This window comes from Phoenix dactylifera, chromosome 17 (assembly GCF_051530095.1).
Source record: "Phoenix dactylifera cultivar Ajwa chromosome 17, Ajwa_hap1_PhDact_Kaust_v1.1, whole genome shotgun sequence".
NCBI classification, from domain to species: domain Eukaryota; kingdom Viridiplantae; phylum Streptophyta; class Magnoliopsida; order Arecales; family Arecaceae; genus Phoenix; species Phoenix dactylifera.
The window spans coordinates 18,399,798-18,418,568 of record NC_143206.1 but is presented as its reverse complement, the minus strand read 5'-3'; the positions used below and the strand labels follow the sequence as shown (position 1 = coordinate 18,418,568).

At 35.9% G+C, this 18,771-nt stretch overlaps 1 protein-coding gene across 1 annotated transcript; it reads left to right on the top strand.

Moving 5' to 3' along the window:
* Positions 1-238: 238 nt before the first annotated feature.
* LOC103721911 (UDP-galactose/UDP-glucose transporter 5B) lies at positions 239-16,843 on the top strand. The gene is made up of 11 exons (XM_039133070.3): positions 239-984; positions 3,221-3,334; positions 3,411-3,503; positions 3,667-3,732; positions 7,603-7,701; positions 11,364-11,443; positions 14,479-14,591; positions 15,596-15,684; positions 15,980-16,066; positions 16,157-16,225; positions 16,301-16,843. Exons 1-11 carry the CDS (start codon positions 874-876, stop codon positions 16,400-16,402), a joined length of 1,023 nt encoding a protein of 340 aa, XP_038988998.1. The 5' UTR covers positions 239-873; the 3' UTR covers positions 16,403-16,843.
* Positions 16,844-18,771: the final 1,928 nt, after the last annotated feature.

Here is an 18,771-nt window from a genome sequence, read left to right as displayed (position 1 = left end):
CCTTTAGCAAAGTATAAATGATTTATCGTGCTTGTGCTTATATATATATAGTTTTATCTTATGTAATATAACAATCATATCATAGTAATTTTACTTTCAAAGCTGTGCATTTCTCAAGCAAAGTACTAAATTTCTTGTTAAATTTTTATGTCTAAACTTATTTATCCCGTTCAATCCGTATAAGTATATGCGTATATATATTTTTAATAGTACTTCCAAACCAGAAGTGACATCAGATAGAAGCTGAGTGAGCGGGGCGACGTCCGGTTGGGGGAGTCCGTTGACTCCGTTCGGAGTTTGAATATTCTACGAGATCCGCTGCAGCTTGCAACCGTTAGAAAATTCTGCCATTAATTAGTCAACCACGCGGGCAACAATTACAACCTAACCGGGCTCGGCCCCCACTCACCCGTTCTTAGTTATCTTGGTCCCTCCGCTCTCCAACGCCGCGCCATCGCCGACGACGCCGACCGCCGGCGACGCTTTCCTCTTTCTCCCCCGCCTTCTTCGCCCCTTAAACTACTGCCGAGTCGCCCTTTCCTTTTCCCACCACGTGCCGCTCCGATCCACCCTCGCCCTCTCGATCCCCACATATCGCGCCCGATATCCATCTTTCTCCTCTCGATCCGACCAAGAAAAGCCAAGAAAAGCAAAGAAAACCCTTGCCGATCGCTCCCACATTTCCGGGTTCTCCTCTCCCTCTACGCCCCCTTCCGATTGATCGACCCACTTCTTCCCTAAGGGAAGAGGGGGCGAAAATCTCTTTTTCTTGCGAAAATCTTGTTGTTTTGGGTGTTTACCTCCAAGAGTCAACCTTTCTCTCGTTATTGGGGCTGGGGGACAGCGAGCGGTCGGGGTTGGATTGGATGGAAGATGGCCGAACCTCCTCTCGTTCTCGTTCCGGTGAAAGAGAACAAGGCGTTGAAATGCGCGTTTGCCGTGGTTGGGATCATGAGCACTCTCGTCATATATGGGGTCCTCCAGGTACCGATATATCGCATACTCTTTGCTATTTTCCACGATTTATAGTCCAATTACGAGGATTTTATCGCAAATTTCTTATCAGGAAAGGTAGGTAGTTGTCCGTAGATTTGATTCATATCTATTGCGGTTGGTTCCGTACTGATTTATTTCTTCTTTGTTTTTGTTTTCGTATGTCCTGAAAAAGATCCTTTTTTAAATTTTAATACAAGTTTTTAAAGCAGTCCTTCATATAGGCTATCAGAATTGGATTTTTTTAAAGCAGTTCATTTTACACTAGATTTACGCAAAAGAACTTGACGGAAGAAATAAATAAATAAATAGTCACCATAGATGCTAAAGCGTCTAAATCGACAGCTTTAGGTTTTTCCTGTGCCTGCAGTCGGTCTCAACTCGGTTACCAGCTTGGCTGCTGCGCCTGCCAAGTTAGGGTTTTTACATCTGAAATAGTTTGAGCACAATCGCATACAAGAAAGAAAAAGAAAAAAGCAGAGCTTTCCTATTAACCTTTTTCGTATCTTCCTGCGTAGAGATGTGCTTTAGCATGGGCCGGAAGGTAGGTCGGGTGGTGCTTTCTGGTAGTGGGACCCATAATACTCTGTATGAGTATGGTGATTCTTTCTACTCTTTATTCTTTCTAACTTTGATCTTTTTTTTTTCCTTAGTTAGGTTGTTTAACGCCAATAAAAAGAACCCAGTTAACACATATTTTATATTGTGTTTATTGAGAAGATAATTACTATGCATGATGGCATTATTATCGTCTAGGCGAGACCAAGGTCCTCTGATAAGCTTTCCAGGTCTATTGTCTTGATCCTGTTTTCCTGTATCTGATAGCAATGAAAGTTATATTAAGTCAATATTTTTTGTTCTTTCGACCCTTCATGGTCTGAGTCACCAGAGTATGGAGCTAATATTGTAATTTGGGTGTTAATATTATTCAGAACAAACTTCAGTAAATAAGAAGTGTTTTCGAGGTGCCAATAGCTCACTATCCTCCTAGGATCTATCTTGGGTAACTGTCATCCTTTCTTATCTGACTAGGCTACATTTCAGCTTTCATCCTATAAATTTGGTGTAATTTATAGTTTGTCTCTGTTGCCAGCACCAAGACTCTGACTGTCTTCTAAACTCCTGAGCCATGTTGCAATACATTAGACATGCCTATGGCTGGATTCTCACCTACTTCAGTATCATACTGAATGTTCTTTGATGTTTAATTCAATAAAGGAGGGATGCTATATCTGAGGCTTTAAAAACTACGTTGGTCCTTGAAGCTTGAAATGTAGGTTTAGATACGTACAAGTTTTAGTGCAGCCAGTTGTTTTTATAACTTTCTCTTAGTTCTTCTATAACCTTCACTAAGAGGTACATAGTGAACTATGTTCTTCCTTTAAAAGCTAACAACTATTTAGGTTGCTTTTGAGTTTTGAAGCTGTAGCTTAACCTAGATATCTTTGCAATGGTTTTGTGCATTTCCAATCCTATGCTATACTATTTTAGCTAAAGCACTGCACACACCTAGTCTAAGCAAAGACAACACCAGTAGGCTGTGCAAAATTGGTACCCTTTTGTTTTCCCCATTGTCCTGTTGCAAAAATGCGACAATGCCCAAATTGTTGATTATTTTATTGAATTTCACATGATTCTCATTTACTCTCGATGAACCTTGAGTTGTGCTGCTAATCATGGTGGCATGATCAACAGAGGTGCACGAACATGAGAATGATTGGTTATTACATATGTTTTACAGTAGCCAGTCTGATACTCTGGTCATTAACAACTTATTACATTTTAATATTTGAGGTTCTTTTTCAGCATATCTTAAATCGATGCTAAAGGGCTATTACCCCAGATTGGCAGTTAGGTCCTGGCAATCTGGGGTCCTGGGAGGGGTGGCATTTTTTTTTTGCACAAAATGGATGCCCCAAGACTTGAGCCGGCATCATTGCGCTTGTCAAGCCCAAGCCATTTATTAAGCAAGCAATGGCCCCTTAAATCGGCACCTATCATATTATTTTAATTTAAGCTATGTAGCTCTGCTTGAAGGCTTTACAAATCATTCATCTTAACTTTTTGATATGCTTCAAGTGTGTCTTATTTTAAGAGTCTGCTATTCAATAATACATTAATTTGCTTGGTCCTTGCTGTTTTGGCGAAGCATTCTAATCATTTTCTAAAGCTGGCAATTTATTGGATAGGATGCCTCTTGCTTACTTTAAATTATTTTCTCATGCAGGAAAAGATCATGAGAGTTCCATATGGCGAAAACAAAGAGTACTTTAAATACTCACTCTTTCTTGTTTTTTGCAACCGTATTACAACATCTGCAGTATCTGGAGCCATATTACTGGTAACTTAGCTAAGCAATTTGTTTCTTAGGACATGTAGGTGAAGTTAGATTGCTGATTTCTTATGTCTTTATTTAGGCAAGTAAGAAATCCTTGGATCCTGCTGCTCCACTCTATAAATACTGTGGAGTGTCAATATCTAACATACTGACCACAACATGTCAGTATGAGGTAAGCATGTTTTATTTGGCGCCCTTGATAGCTAATTTCTTATTATAAGAATAAAATGACATAAGCTCATTTCAGTCTGACACTCAGTTTCCTGGTTCTCCACCGAAACTTTTGCTTTAATGAAATTCCCTGTATGCAATGACATGAAAACTGATTGTTTCAGGCCCTGAAATATGTAAGCTTCCCAGTTCAGACACTTGCTAAATGTGCAAAAATGATACCTGTGATGGTAAGTCACCACTTTTAGATATTAGAAATGATGACTATGAAACACATTTCCAATTTCATGTATCCTGTGTACTTGACATGGCTTATATTTATTTTAACCCACCTTTCGTTGCCCTCTTTTTGGCTCACTTGATAGAAGGTGAATACATAATAATCCCCATTCTGGATTGCATTTGATGAACTTCTATCTGATAAAAGTGGCCGGTTATGTTTGGAAGATTTATTTTAGGACAAAGTTGCATTTTCCTTTTCAAACATATATAACAAGACTGAAGCTATAGATTGGAACATTATGACTTGATAAATATTTATTTACTAAAGAATATGCATGCATATTTGTATCTTTATCATTATCACTTTATTAGTTACAGACATTTGATTCTAGGTTTATAAACATATCTAATCAACAGGAACTTAGTAATACCTTTTTTGTCTTTATATTAATTATGCCATAATTGTGATATTTAGTGGGTTTTCGAATTTGCCATTTTACTTGAGATAATAACTTCACTCTCTGTGATGCTTGATGTATACTTCTACTTAGAATTACTGTTTAAGCTACAACTTTTTCTATTTAGAGCACGTATGCATTTCAGAGATAATAATTTTTCTCTCTGTGATGCTTGATGGATGCTCCTACTTAAAATTACTATATAAGCTCCAAGTTTTTCTGTCTTTTGTTTTAGAACATGTATGCATTTTGGATATTTATGTTCATTACCTTTTGCTTTTTCTGATTTTTTAATTGATAAACAAGGAAAAATTGATGAAAATATATAAAATTTTTCTATATTGCATTTACTATTTCATATTATCATATTATTAATATGTTTTCGTCAATTTTAACATGAAGTTGTAACTTTTTTAGCTTTGGCCCCCCCTTTTTTTTACAAAAGCTTAAAGCTCGCATGCTTCTCTCGGTTGCAACGAGACGTGCCCAGGAGCTGAAATTTAGAGTTAACAACTATTATATGGATTTCATGAAGACATGCATTCATATAGTGGACAATTTTCTTTTTCTTCTGATGTTCTCAACAATACAATTCAGTGTCTTCTTTGCCATCTTTTTGGTTGCTATCTGATAGTTTTTTAAAAGCAGTTGATAGGTTCCTTGTTCCATTCCTTTTGAACTTCTAATTTTTATTGTTGAAGAGTTCTGGAAGATAGACATATTGTTTTATAATTATTGTAATGGAGATGCAAGTTTGAGTTAGATCATAAATTAGTTATTTCAAGATGATTGAACCTCTAGTTGTGGTGGCCTGCACCAAAAGTTCGTCTTAATTCCATGTCTCTTTACACTTGTCACAAAGTAACTCATTCTTTTTATTAAGAGGTAACATGATGCACATTTTTTGTGGATAATTGTGTAGCTTATGACATGAGGAAAAAAATTATGTATAATTGTATAGCTTATGACATGAGGAAAAAAATATGTCAAAAATTTGAAATATGAAAACATTTCATGTATGGAGTGGGTATGCAATCTTGGGGTTTTGGTTGATCATGACCCCACTTTGGAGACTCATGGGGAAAATATTGTAAGATGGAAATAATGCACAGATGTTCTTTGGATTGTGCAATAATGATGTTTTAAACACATAATATGAATGCAGAAAACATAAATGCCTAAAACTAAGAAAGGTGGTGTTATTGTGTTCTTTGCAGGAAGTTTCATATTTGGAGAATTGAGGATAAATTGACTGACCATATGAAATGATGTGGGCATCCTAAACTAGAATTTGAGGAATCCTTCATAAGGAGTGCAGCCTTGGTTTTTGTGGGTAAAAATAGAGGAAAGGAGGGCCTATAATAACATAATGTAGATAGAAGTGAGAAATAAAATAATGAAGCTGGCATTGTTATTGGATGCATCTTTTGATATGATGAATCGTAAAGAATAATTATTAAAGCCAAACCCAACTAATTTGGGTGAAATTTCTTGGTTAAGGTCTTTATGGAACTAAATTCTAAATTTATGGCCTCAAAAACTGGAAGCTTAAAGCATGGTTAATGGGCTGCTATTTAGGTGTGGTGCAATCTTTATAGAACAAAGTGTAGTCTTCAACTTCTTATATCATTCCAGAAAGTACTTTATACGCCAACAAAAGAAAGGTCGTGAAAGGAGGAAAATACATCATCAAGTTTCAACTTGCAACAAGCAAACAAAAAACTTATATGTAACTATGTAAGCCTTTTTATGATATCAAAGCTTCTTCAGTGAATCATCCTCATGGGCTATATGATTATACAGTCAAGTGACAGTGGCTACAGGATTGTAATATGGAATCCATGGAAGAATTGGCTTAGTGTTTAGCAGGACAGTGGCAAAAAGAAGAGGAATTTAAATTCTTAAAGTTTAATAGGTATTTTAGGTAAAAAGATGTGTGTAAATAGCTATACTTTGAGATTTTCACAAAATTAAAGATGAGATCTGATGGTATGATCTGTTGCAAATAGCACCTGGATGTTTCTTTTTTTGTTTTTTTTCATTTTTTGGGTGGATGGGGGGATGAAAAGGTTGAGTGAATTAGAAGAATGAAAGCTCAAGTGTCACATGGCTGTCATGGGAAGACGAAAGAGGGAACTGGGCCTTAATCTGAGAGAGGAAGAAAGAGGCAGCCAAACTTACTCAAATATATTCTGGATCTAGCCCGTCTCTACTTCCAGTTGTATTTCTTTCTCAAGGGGGGTGGCTAATGTACATCTCAAAATAGGCCTCTTAGGACTTGTTGCTCACAGACAGATCACATGCATGATGATCTCTAAATCTCAAAAATAAAAGCAGAAATTTTATCAAGTCTTCTGACTGACTGATTTATTCTCTAACCTCTCTCAACAAAAGGCTCTAGTGATTAACAATTTTTCTGTAGGCTCTTGTCTATTAAGGGGTAACAACATGCCCATATCTCCTAATTTTTGGCCTAGTTAGGGCCCATGGTGGGCATTTTGAGCTTCTTTGCTTCTCCTGCTAGCAAATTAAATAATCGGTCTGTATATAATTTTCTGTCTATGTAAATCATTGGTCTTGTATATAATAGCTTTGCAGATTCACTATGAACTGGGGTCAATAAATTATTTACCTGTAGATATACAAAATAGAGAAGTTCACAGGATCTACATTATTGATCTTCTATTGCTGTTGGTTCATATATAAGGCTAGATCTTTTTAGATTAAAGCATTTTTTTACATGCATTTTATTAGACAAGTTTGAAGTTCTAGTCATTGTCCAAGATCCTGGTTTATGGAACAAACTTGGACTTGTAGCTCTCTCTACATTCAAGTTTTTGATTGCATAACAACTATAAAGTGCTATCTGCACCTCCATCAAACTTGAGACATTCCTCTCACTCTAATTATGGTTTTATTTTATATCATAATGGTTGTAGAATGATTTGCTTAGGTTTTATCATGTAGTTCTAGTGACATTTTTGACTAAAATGCTAAATCACCCTACAAATGAGTCATTGTCCAAGATCCTGGTTTATGGAACAAACTTGGACTTGTAGCTCTCTCTACATTCAAGTTTTTGATTGCATAACAACTATAAAGTGCTATCTGCACCTCCATCAAACATGAGACATTCCTCTCACCCTAATTATGGTTTTATTTTATATCATAATGGTTGTAGAATGATTTGCTTAGGTTTTATCATGTTGTTCTAGTGACATTTTTGACTAAAATGCTAAATCACCCTACAAATGAAAAAAATAACAAAGTAGCAACTCTAACCATTTTTTCAAATCTAAGTTTACAGTAAATGCATCAACTAAGTCGCTTTTTGTAGGCTTATTTTTATTCCTTTGGTGTGCAATTGTGTATTACAGTCAAGTACCTTCATTCTGACTAATCTTTTTATTTCTTGTTCAGGTTTGGAGTACTCTTATAATGCAGAAGAGATATAATGGGAAAGACTATATGTTTGCTGTTCTAGTTACAGTTGGCTGTACATTATTCATTCTATATCCGGTAATTAGTGAGCTAAAATATTAAAAAATTTGAATCTTTTTCTAATTTGTACAAGTCACTTGTAATTGCTTAGTTCATAAATTGGTGATGTTTGCTCATGTGCATTCTTTTAGTATTTTGCTTTCTATTCATATGCTCTTCAAAATTTTTATCTAAAAGATTGGCACTTAAGCAAACAAATGATAGACCAAAGCTATATAATTGACACATTGTATGGGTTTGGAGAAAACATAGTAGCCATTAAAGGTGTCAGTATGAAAAAAATATTGCCAACAGAGATAGGAATTAGCAACATCAAGTTTATGTTTCACATAGGAATATGAAAAATAAATAAAAGAAAAGTAAAAGGAAGTAGCTAAGCCAAGTGCTAAGAGTAGTTATAGAATCTCGAGTTTCAAGTGACAAATGACAGGTTGAATACAGACTGGAAAGAATCCCACTGAGGTTATTATGGATTATAATCAGTATTTTGCCAAGTGACAAAGTATTTTCAAGTGCTGGACAGCCTCCAAAAATCTAGGCATGGGACGTGGCATTGATACTGGAAGCCATTTTTTGAGCTCCAGAAATGAGAAACTGAGAAAGGGGAAGGAGAGAGAAATATATGTTGTCCAATAAACAAAAATAATAGAAGAAACATGAATTTGCAAATTGCGTAAGTTATTCCTTGTGTGCTTTTGAAATGACTTTACATGTCAAGATGCTTAAGTTGATAAAGAACTATGGAATTTTTACAATAAAAACATAATAGAACTGCCTAAAGTGTCCATCATTTGTGGCTGCGGTTAGTTCAGTAGGCTTTTTCAATAGATTTGCTCAAATGTGGGCTCTCCATTAGCAAATAGGAATACAAGCTTGTCAAAGAAAATCATGATACACAACAGGGAAAAAAACGGAATTGTCGTACGTGCATGGATTGGCCACATGTCAATAAATTTTGTCTTACTAAACCTACTAGTCAAATACTTAGATGGCATGATGAATATGTTTAGTCGAAGTGCACACATAAAAATCTTGTTTATATGAGACTCGTATAGTTGCACTTTGGAGAACAAGGTCTGACCTTAGACTCGTGTACCTAAAGTATACCTTAACCTGAGCATTAGCCTAGTGGTGCACCCTCTCACTTCTAGGCGAAAGATCAGAGGTTCGAGCCCTAAAGTGCTGTTATCCCTTAAGATATTTGGTGGCTCCAACCTCCCTATTCTCAAGAGAAAAAAATGAGTAGATCTAAATATTGATGCATCTGTGAGTCCTAGAGAAAAGGTATTTTGTCCTTTAGTTCCATAGGAGAATGCCCAATTTCTCTAAGAAAGAATAGGAAAGATGCAATGAAAAGAAGAGAAAAGTTATATAGAAGCTTGCAACTAAAGTCTGCCGTACTAGTTGGTACCGAACAGGTACACAGTCTCATACCATACTATACCAGTAACGAATCGGTACATAGTCTTGTATCATATAGACACTCGGTACGTTTTGCCATCTCGTTTCATACTGCGTACCAACACTATAATATGATGATATTGGCACGGGGTTTGGTACCGATATGGCGAACCTTACTTGCAACCCTATGTTTCCCCAATTTGTGGCAGACCTCTCCTTAAAAGCTGTCCATGCAAGATGATGGCTCGCAAGGATCTACTCTAGTCAAGCGGCCAATTGCAGCACTACTTAATCTTCTTATGATAATAGATAATATGCTGGCCATGTTTTTTCTAAAAACGAAATAAATGTTACCTAAGGTACTCTCGCATACTCCTGCTTAGAGGTTTCTAAGTTCCCTCACTAGTTGTCCGTTTTAGTTTTTTTTAGCATCAAGAAGATGGAACACTGTTCAATTTGAAAGGATTGTGCAAGTAAATTTGGATTGGCACTTGATCTTGATAGCTTGAATTTGACATTTAATTTACTGACTCTAAATCAAGTAGTGGCTAATATTATCATGTTGAGTTGTAAGTTGTAAGTGACCTGGAAATATTGTGTTACTACAAAAGCCCCAAGGGAAGGAATAGCATAAGAGGGCCTTACAATGCTACTTCTACGTGTAAATTCTGCCACATAATTGGCATCCCACATGTTCTTTGAGATTCCATATGTCATGTCTAAACTGACGTAACCCATATGCAAACTGTTTCCTTAAGCTTATTTGACCTTAGGGAAGTCCTATGTCCAAGAAAACATTTTTTACAAAAAAACATTAATATATTTGTGCATGCATGCATGTGTTCTCTGTGTCTATGCATATACGTGCTTGCTTGTTACTTCTCTAAATGTTTGATCACATCTAATTGGCCAAATAACCTATCTTGGATTTAGTCATCTAATTAAACTGCTTGACCCTATCTATGTACACCCTTGGTAGGATGTGCATTCCATGCCGAGCACCTTATAGTTCCTTAGAATAATCAAATTTATAGTTCCTTAGAACAATCAAAATTTCCTTTATGTCATTAAATGTGACCAACTATCTTATTTCATGTTGCTTAGTTATCAGACTAATCACACTAGATTTAGGAATCATGCAGCCATCATAGTGATAACATAATGCAGGTATTGTAGCTATTTTTCACGTCAGCCTATCAGTGTGTAATGATGCATCTAGGTGCATAATTATCGTTTGTATAGTTGAGATTCTCCCTCACCATACCACCAGAAAAGTGAGTCATTGAAATTCAGAAGCAGTTGCAGTGGTTATAGCTGCAAGCAATTGAGCACTGAGTTCTCCAACAATTTCTTAAAGCATACCATCTAAGCAATTCTGCAACCGACTGACTTTGCTGATGACACAGCCTGTCATACATCATGTTAATATTGATAAATTTGATTTGTTATTTGTTAGTGAAAGAAAGTTATCTCATAAATATTTAATGATGTATCAAGATAAGATGGCTTCGTAAGTGCACCAACTCTAATATAATATTATCTTGAAAATTTCTAGTTCTATTTAGCAGCAATGATGACAAAAAGTGAATCTTGTTTATATCGTTTTTCAATAACTATACAGTTATGCTATTTTTGATACTGCATAGCCAGCCAAGTTTAAGATTCCGATTACCGTGGTTGAGAACTTTCACAACTCTTGTTACTGCAAGTGTGAATTTTCAGTTTTCTAGGATTACTTGGATTTACATATATAACTAGTTGAACCAAGATTTTAAACAAATGTGAGTCATTCAGATTAACAGTATATAGAAGAATTATGGGCAGATATTAAACGTGATTCAATGTCAAGAAGACTGCATCAAGGATGGAGGGATCTTCAACTAATTGAACATACTATGAAAAATTCTATGCTTATTCGCATTTAGGGTCAAAGCTGAATAGAAACGCAATTATGGTTTTCTCCTAGGGCGCTCATCACACTGAAATAATTAAAGTATTTAAATTATTTATGCATGTAAAATATAAGTGATACTTGCTTTAAAGCTTTGTATATTTCCACATAAGTGTTTTAGCATTATTATGTAACTCGGTGGAATTTTCATTAGGCGGGTGATTTGAGCATTCTCATTCTAATATAATTGAGTGCCACATGCTATTGATACAGTTATTCTGATATTGGTGTTTGGTTCAGTAATTGTTTTGTTAGTCTAAAGAAATAAAGAAAAGATCTGTTTATTTTTGCTGTCTGACATATTTTGACTTTGAATTCTCATATGTAGGCATCAGCTGACATTAGTCCATACAATACAGGAAGAGAAAGCACTGGTTGGGGAGTTTTGCTTATGATTGGTTATCTTGGGTATGTCCTGCTGCTTCTTGCTAAATTATTCCCATGTTGAATGGTTGCATGACACAATTTACTCTACTTTTTAAGCGATCTTCATGTTTTCCTTAGTCACTTATGAAATATACCTATTGGACGACAAAATTGAACATTCATAATATTCTTGTCTGTATATATTATAACGAGTATCTTGATTATTAATAATGTTATGTACATTCAAATTTATAGAGAATCTTTAAACTGTTAGGACAAAACTTTTAAAGAAAAATCACCTGTGTCGATTGAAGTAATGTGGCCTTTTCTGTCCAAGACGAACCTCACGTGATTCAACCCTGACCGAGCCCACAAACAGGTCAAGTTTGTTGGACTAAAATCCTCTGGTGGATATTTAGATGCCCTGGATGTGATATAGAGGAGACTGGAAGAATAGAAGATGTTGGAAAGGAGGAGAGGAGGAAAGGAAATGTGTCTGCTGTGGGGTGGAGTAATGAGTGGTGGTCAGGATTGGCGAGGAGGTTGCTGTGGAACTGATGTGGTGGGTGGGTGTGTGAGACAGCAGTAGGGTGGGTTGATGGGCAGGCAAGGTGGTGGTTTGGTGATGGTTGGGCAGTGCTTAAGATGAGAGAAGGGTGGGAAGGAGAGGAGAGGAGGGGTGAGAGAAGAGAGGAAAGTGGATCAGGTTTAGGATATAATTTCCTATACAGTGAACAAATATTGATACAGAACAACCCTAGGGAACCTAATAATTAATGACATACAAATATGACGAAACTTAACCTAAACTTATGCAGACTTAAATGCTATGGATGTAAATATATAAAAATATGATGCTATGCAACACTAAACAGCAAGCTGAAATGAAGATTGAGAAACCAGGCTTAGGATTAAATTATAATCTATTCTAGTGCAAAGAAATGCTTGATATAGATGATTAAATGCCACTGGCTGAAATCAGATTCAGATGATAGCTTTTCACAAATAAAGCATACGATCTTGCAGTAGAAGTATCAAAAATTACCTGAATTTTATGAAGGATGAAAACCAATGAATCTTCATTTGCCTAGGTGAATTTGCTGCAATCACTGTCCAGATCCAGTCTTTTCCCATTTTCTGCTTGTAGATCGTGTGATGGTCCAAGATCTGAGACCTTCTTTTCAGTTATCATAGGAATGGATGCGCTCCGAAGACTAGGTTTGTGATTTGCTGATTTACTGCAAGGTTTCCTAGAACCAAAGCAAGAGGGCTAAATGGTATGCAGATGTTGCAAATCTGATTGGACTCACATGAATTAGGTTTTAGATAGATCAAGGCCTGAAATAGGTGGTGATTGATTGTTGTTAATTGACAGTGGGAGAATGGTAACAAGGGTAGAAGGGAGTTTGCTTTAGGCTGTAATATGGCAAAAATGAGGAAAAAGAAAATAGAAACACAGCGAGAGATATTTTTGAGAAGGAAGAAAAAGAGAAAACAAACCAATCACACGCCAACTCGGTAGGAAATCACTCCCTTGGGCCTCACTCCCATATTCCACACCTCACTTGCAAAGAAAAGAGAGAGAATTTTTATTTCATTGATGAAAATTTTGCATAAAATGTTCATGAAAAACCCTAAAACAAAGAAGCGTTATAAGGCATGATACTTTAGCATTACCTTTCACGCCACAACGCCATGAATAGTAACCCGCCCCTTATTTATTTTCTAAGTTGCCCTCTTGACTCTTAATAACGCATGACTAAACTAGTCATTTAAATCCAGTTTTTCTCATAGTATACTAAACAAAACATAGCTAAATATAACTAAAATGAACAAACAAATGACACTAAGACCCAAAATTCGACAAACTCCAATGATGCTCAATGATATCCGTGAAGCTCCTGTCATGGCACCAGATCATCCAAGTCAATGCAAAGTTTAGATATTTCTTTTGTGTATACTCGAAATCCATCATGATCCCCATCAAATATGTTATTTTATCAAAATATATATTAAAATATTGTACTTATAAGGTCTGTTTCCCAACTTCTCAACCCAAATTCAACTTCATACTTGCATGTCAGGTTTGCCTTCCTTGTTGCTGCCTTGTCAAATTTTTTCAGTCGCGTCCAAGATTGACATCCATATTTGTAAGACTGTTTAGATTTTGATTTACATAGGTGCATGTTGGTCATGTATGAAATTGTTTAACCTGTTCTTTACATAGTTGAGGTATGTGTGAGCTAATGGTCAAGGCCCTAGTGTCACCATATCTTGCCCCATGCTCCCTATCATTTTGACCGGAATCTGGTTTTTGGGTTTCATGGTGTTTCATGTTAAACAAGTAACATGTAAATATGGATTTTTCTAATCCTAATGGAAGTTGACTTCCCCGGTATGTGATGTTTGCTGAAAGTGTTAGCAGAAGTCAACTTTCATTTCATATTTTACTTCTCTCATGCTAGTTCAGTCACCATCATTTCAGAACATCATCCAACTTTCAAAAGAAATATAGTTTTAAATTGTTGTCATTTCTAATTCTTGATATATGGTTAATGCGGACTTATCATTTGCTCTATCATAAAGTTCTATTTAACATTAGATGATTCTCTCATGATATAAGACAATGCAACTGTCCTTCTGCCTTTGGTGAAAATGCCATCTATTGCATTGATCTTTTCGTAATATGTTGCAACCAACCTATCATTTATATGAGGATATGCCACTTTAGAATTTCCAATGTCAAATGTAGTCAGTGAACTAGCTCTCTCTTGACTAGCTGTCTCAGATGATGTCTTAATTTTACTGTTATTATGCATTTGTTCATCTGTTGACATCTATACATTGCTCAAACCATTTCGGCGTGTTTCTACAGGTTTGCAAATGGTTTTGGCAAGCTGTTTTTGCTCTTTTGTGTGTCTGCAAGATACATCCTCATTTCATTGTGATAATATTTTTAGCTAAAGGTTATTGATTTTTATACATGCTTGGCTGTTCATGCTTTTGATATTGTTTTCAGAACTTGTTGAATTGATAGGTGTATCTCTCCGCTTATGTGCTGCTTGATGTATTTCCAGATTTGATGGCTTTACAAGCACGTTCCAAGACAAACTTTTTAAGGGTTATGACATGGAAATCCATAACCAAATATTCTACACGACAATGTGTTCTTGTCTTTTCAGCTTAACTGGTAACCACTTGTCCATTCTGGATTGTCTTTTTTATGGTTTAAATTTTCTTCAATATTTGGTTGCTGATTTTCGAACTGGAATATGGTAAAATGATGCATGTACCACTATAATGAATAGAAGGTACTGGAGATGATAAATCTTATTTATTTATTAATTTATTTGAAGCGTTGGTGGATGGGCAGGTCCATGAAGTTGTTCTTGTCTATATGTTTAATGTTGCATGCAATATATCCTGTGTAGAAACATTTTGATGATTGAACTTCTATTTGACTACTTTTTTTCATAGACAGACATGTTCGGATTAACCAAGTACCAGTGTACCACCTTGGAATTTTGTAAGACAAATTAAGCTTTAGTACAGCATTCATATTTTTCTTGAAAGGCCCAAGTTGTTAATTAGTGATCTTAGTAATAAAATCAAGTGCCTAAACTACGAGATCTTATTTCAGCCTCTGAGAAGAGGATCGTTTTTTTATTCTCATTCTTTCACCATGAAAGCAATGTTAAATTGCTTTATTTTTATGAGATGATTCTAACTCTTGCACATGGGTGTTTTAAAGATTTAATTCTTTATTTGTTCCCGCTGCTTCCTGTAATGATTTCACTGGTATCAAACACACAAGATTAGGTTTTGTTGCAACAATCTCTTGCAACTTTGTTTTTCTTTTTCCCTCCTTTCTCAAGTCATTTTATGGAATAAAAGTTTCTTGCTTATGGCTTTTGTTTCTTTGAGTTCCAGGTATGTTGCAAGAATTTAAGCATCTCGCAACTTCATTTTTTTGCCCTCCCTTTCTCCAGGCACCTTATAAAAGAAAATTTTCTTGCTTCGTTTCCTTCTTGGGTTTTTGTTTCTTTAAGTTCCTGCTTTGTCAGCCATTTGGTAGTAAAGGGCTACTAATTTTCTTTTTCCTTTATTCAAGATTTTTTTGCTATATCAGTAACCATGTGTCTGCTTTTTAAAATTTCTTTGCTTGCTAAAATAATTGTTTATTTTGTAAAACAGGACTTCTCGTACAGGGTCATCTTATGGCTGCAGTAGATTTTATACTTCGTCATCAAGATTGCTTCTATGATGTTGCAATTCTATCCACTGTGAGAACTTTTTTTTAGTTTCTCTCTCTCTCTCTCTCTCTCTCTCTCTCTCTCGCTCGCTCGCTCGCTCGCTCTCTCTCTCTCCCCCCACACAGACACATGCGCACATGGACACATACGCACACGGACACATGCACATACGTATGGTTGACTGTTAAACCTCCAACATCATTTCCTTCTTTAATTAAAAGAAGAATATGCTAAGGTCCTTTGTAAGAAGTAACTAAACTGACATAGTACTGTGCTGTATCTTCTGATCAAGCGCCCATTTCATCACTGAGATTTATATTTGCAGGTAGCGACAGCCAGTCAGTTCTTTATTTCCTTTACAATCCGAACATTTGGGGCTCTTACATTTGCTACCATAATGACAACAAGACAGGTACCGGATATCCCTGGGCTTCTTACACTTTAATCTAACGTATGGATTTGTCTAATTGATCTGACAAATTTGCACCCATCATTGGTGCAGTTGGTGAGCATATTGCTGTCGTGTGTTTGGTTTTCTCATCCCCTAGGTTGGATACAATGGATTGGAGCTGTAAGCATTTTCTTCAATTGATTTCCTTGTCTCATGGTTTTTCGAATTTTAAAAGTGACATCAGCATTTTATCAGGCCATCGTCTTTGGAGCTCTTTACACGAAAAGCTTCTTAAAAAGCACACCGCACAAGCCAGGGAATGGTTTGGATGCAAATTCAGCAACGAACAGTTCATGACACTGGAACTTCAAGTGGTTTTCTTCTGCATGGGAAAATCTTTGATATTTTCATAATTCTATCTAAATTCTATGAATTTCCTCATCATGTTTGCTACCTACCCATTGGCGTTGGTAGACAGGATTATGAAGAGATGGAGAAAGGATCCACTATATTTGATCTTTCGGTTTACAGGAAGAATTTCATTTTTGATAGGATGAACCAGGTAGGTGGAAATAGGGTGCAACAAGAAAACGAAGAACTTGGTAGCCCAGATACATGCAATGCTTTCAGGTGTAGAAAATATAGGAAAACATGGTGGTGTTTCCATGTAAGATAGGATTTTTTTTCCTTTTCATTATAAGATATACATTTTATACGTGAAAAAAAAAACAACCGAATGGTGTCTGTTTTATTTCATCAAAAAAATCTGATTTCCATGATTCGATAATTTATAGAAAACTGCAATGATTATGCACAACTTTTTTCTAATGCAAACATGCCACACTCTGACAGCGCATTGCATCTTGACAACTCACAAGGAACTGTGCCCAAACGCGTTGACTGTGATTCAGGAGCTTAAAAAATCGAAACTCCTGGATGACTATTTGTGATCAATAGCAGCAGCGTATGTTCCCAGCTCGATAGAGCTATGCTGATATGTTATCAATTCGAATTTGATAGCTATTCTGAATCCCCCGGACGATCATATGAACTTGGAATTTAGGAAACTAAATTCCAAATTCTATGGTGCTGGAAGTTTACATTATTATTCCTCGACAAGTTAGGAAAGTGTTCCATAAAAAAGAAAAAGAAAGAGGTGAGACGAGAGAAGGGGGGAGAGGAAAAAACAAAGGAAGAAAGGAATTCCCGTGCATAATTATCATTATCACATGCTTTTCTTTGTTCACCGACTGGCACATAAACATTTTTTTTTTTCTGAAGAAAAATAGTCGTCCATCAAATTTCGTTCAGTCAGTGAAAATTAACAGAAGCTTACAGTTCTACAACTAGAAACAGAGCAATACGAAACTTTTATGTTCCATGAGTGAATCGCACCTTTTTGTTTTCTGGGCGCATCCGAAACGAGACGACCCTCAAACCTCCCCTCCCATCCCGGAACAACACGTCGTTCGGGCAACTCCAAGCTGCCAAAATCGGCCACTTTGTGCCCATTTACAAAACTGACAGTCCAGAAACACTTTTCGTCATCCCTCCCCTTCCAGCATTCAAGTTCAGGGATGGGAAGCAGGCAGCAGCTTATAACAAGGAGTAAAGCCAACGTGTTCGTGATCAGATATCTTCGTCTTGTGGCAGCTGCAGAGGCCTTCCTTCTGGAGTCCAAAACGAAGGCGACCATAAGGGTTGCATTTTTAACCGGTCAGGTGGATGAAAATGACGATGCTGGAGGATGAGGAGCTCCATTAGATTTTTTTTTTTTTTTTTCTTGGATAATGAAGGAGGTAATACTATCCATAACTTTCTTGATACAGTGGTTGTGTACAGTGGGAACCCAAAAAGTGCACGCCCGCGTTTACGTGGTACATGCGTTGGCTCGGAGAAAGAGGATAGAAATAATAGAAGAAAACCTGTTTGTTGCCGATTATCGAGTAACCTGGACCCGGACTGACCTGATCCACATATAGACATGCATATGTGTAAATGTAAAGTTAATTATAATTACAGTCTATAACATACTATATTTTAGATTTATAGATATCTCAAATTTTATTTAGTATTTTTTTAAAAACATTTAATGATTGCTATTTGTAATTCATCTATTATTATTAACTTATTTTCTTGAAAAATAATCTTTTATTTTCTGATTTTTTGTTTACTTTTAGGTAATCCAAGAAAACAACAATTTTCATCCATTCTAATTGGTACCATTTGGTATGGCTCTAGTTCTAAAAACAGTGAAGCAATCGAGATTTAGGACTTGTTTGATTCGCAGAAAGAGGAGGAAGAAAAATATGATCAATGAAAACATTAAAAAATACCTCATATTTTGTTGGAGTTTTCACACAAAAACAAAAAAATAACTTTTTCATAAAAGTAAAATTTTTATATATCATGAAAAAGAAATATCTACGTAAGATATGAAAAAAAATCCAATTAGCTTAAAAATTAAAAAAAATTTATTACAAAAGTATCCTAAAAATTTTAGATAAAATGAGACAACATATTTTCTTTTATTAAGAGCATAGTAGATATTCTATATAATTTTTCAGGCATCAATTTTCAGAAAAAAACATTTCAGTGAAAGTAGAATTTTTGGTTCTAACTTGGCCTCCAAAATCAATGTAATCCAAATGCAAGCTTTGGATCTGAATCAGGCAGTTCAGATGACGAACGCAGAGGGATTGGATGATCCAGATGATGAAGTTGGA

Bases quoted from the DNA above. Each gene is read 5' to 3' on its own strand.
- LOC103721911 (XM_039133070.3), top strand. From the start codon at position 874: ATGGCCGAACCTCCTCTCGTTCTCGTTCCGGTGAAAGAGAACAAGGCG. The intron at 3,504-3,666 runs GTAAGCATGTTT...TGATTGTTTCAG, and splicing joins CCACAACATGTCAGTATGAG to GCCCTGAAATATGTAAGCTT. The intron at 16,067-16,156 runs GTACCGGATATC...TCATTGGTGCAG, and splicing joins CCATAATGACAACAAGACAG to TTGGTGAGCATATTGCTGTC.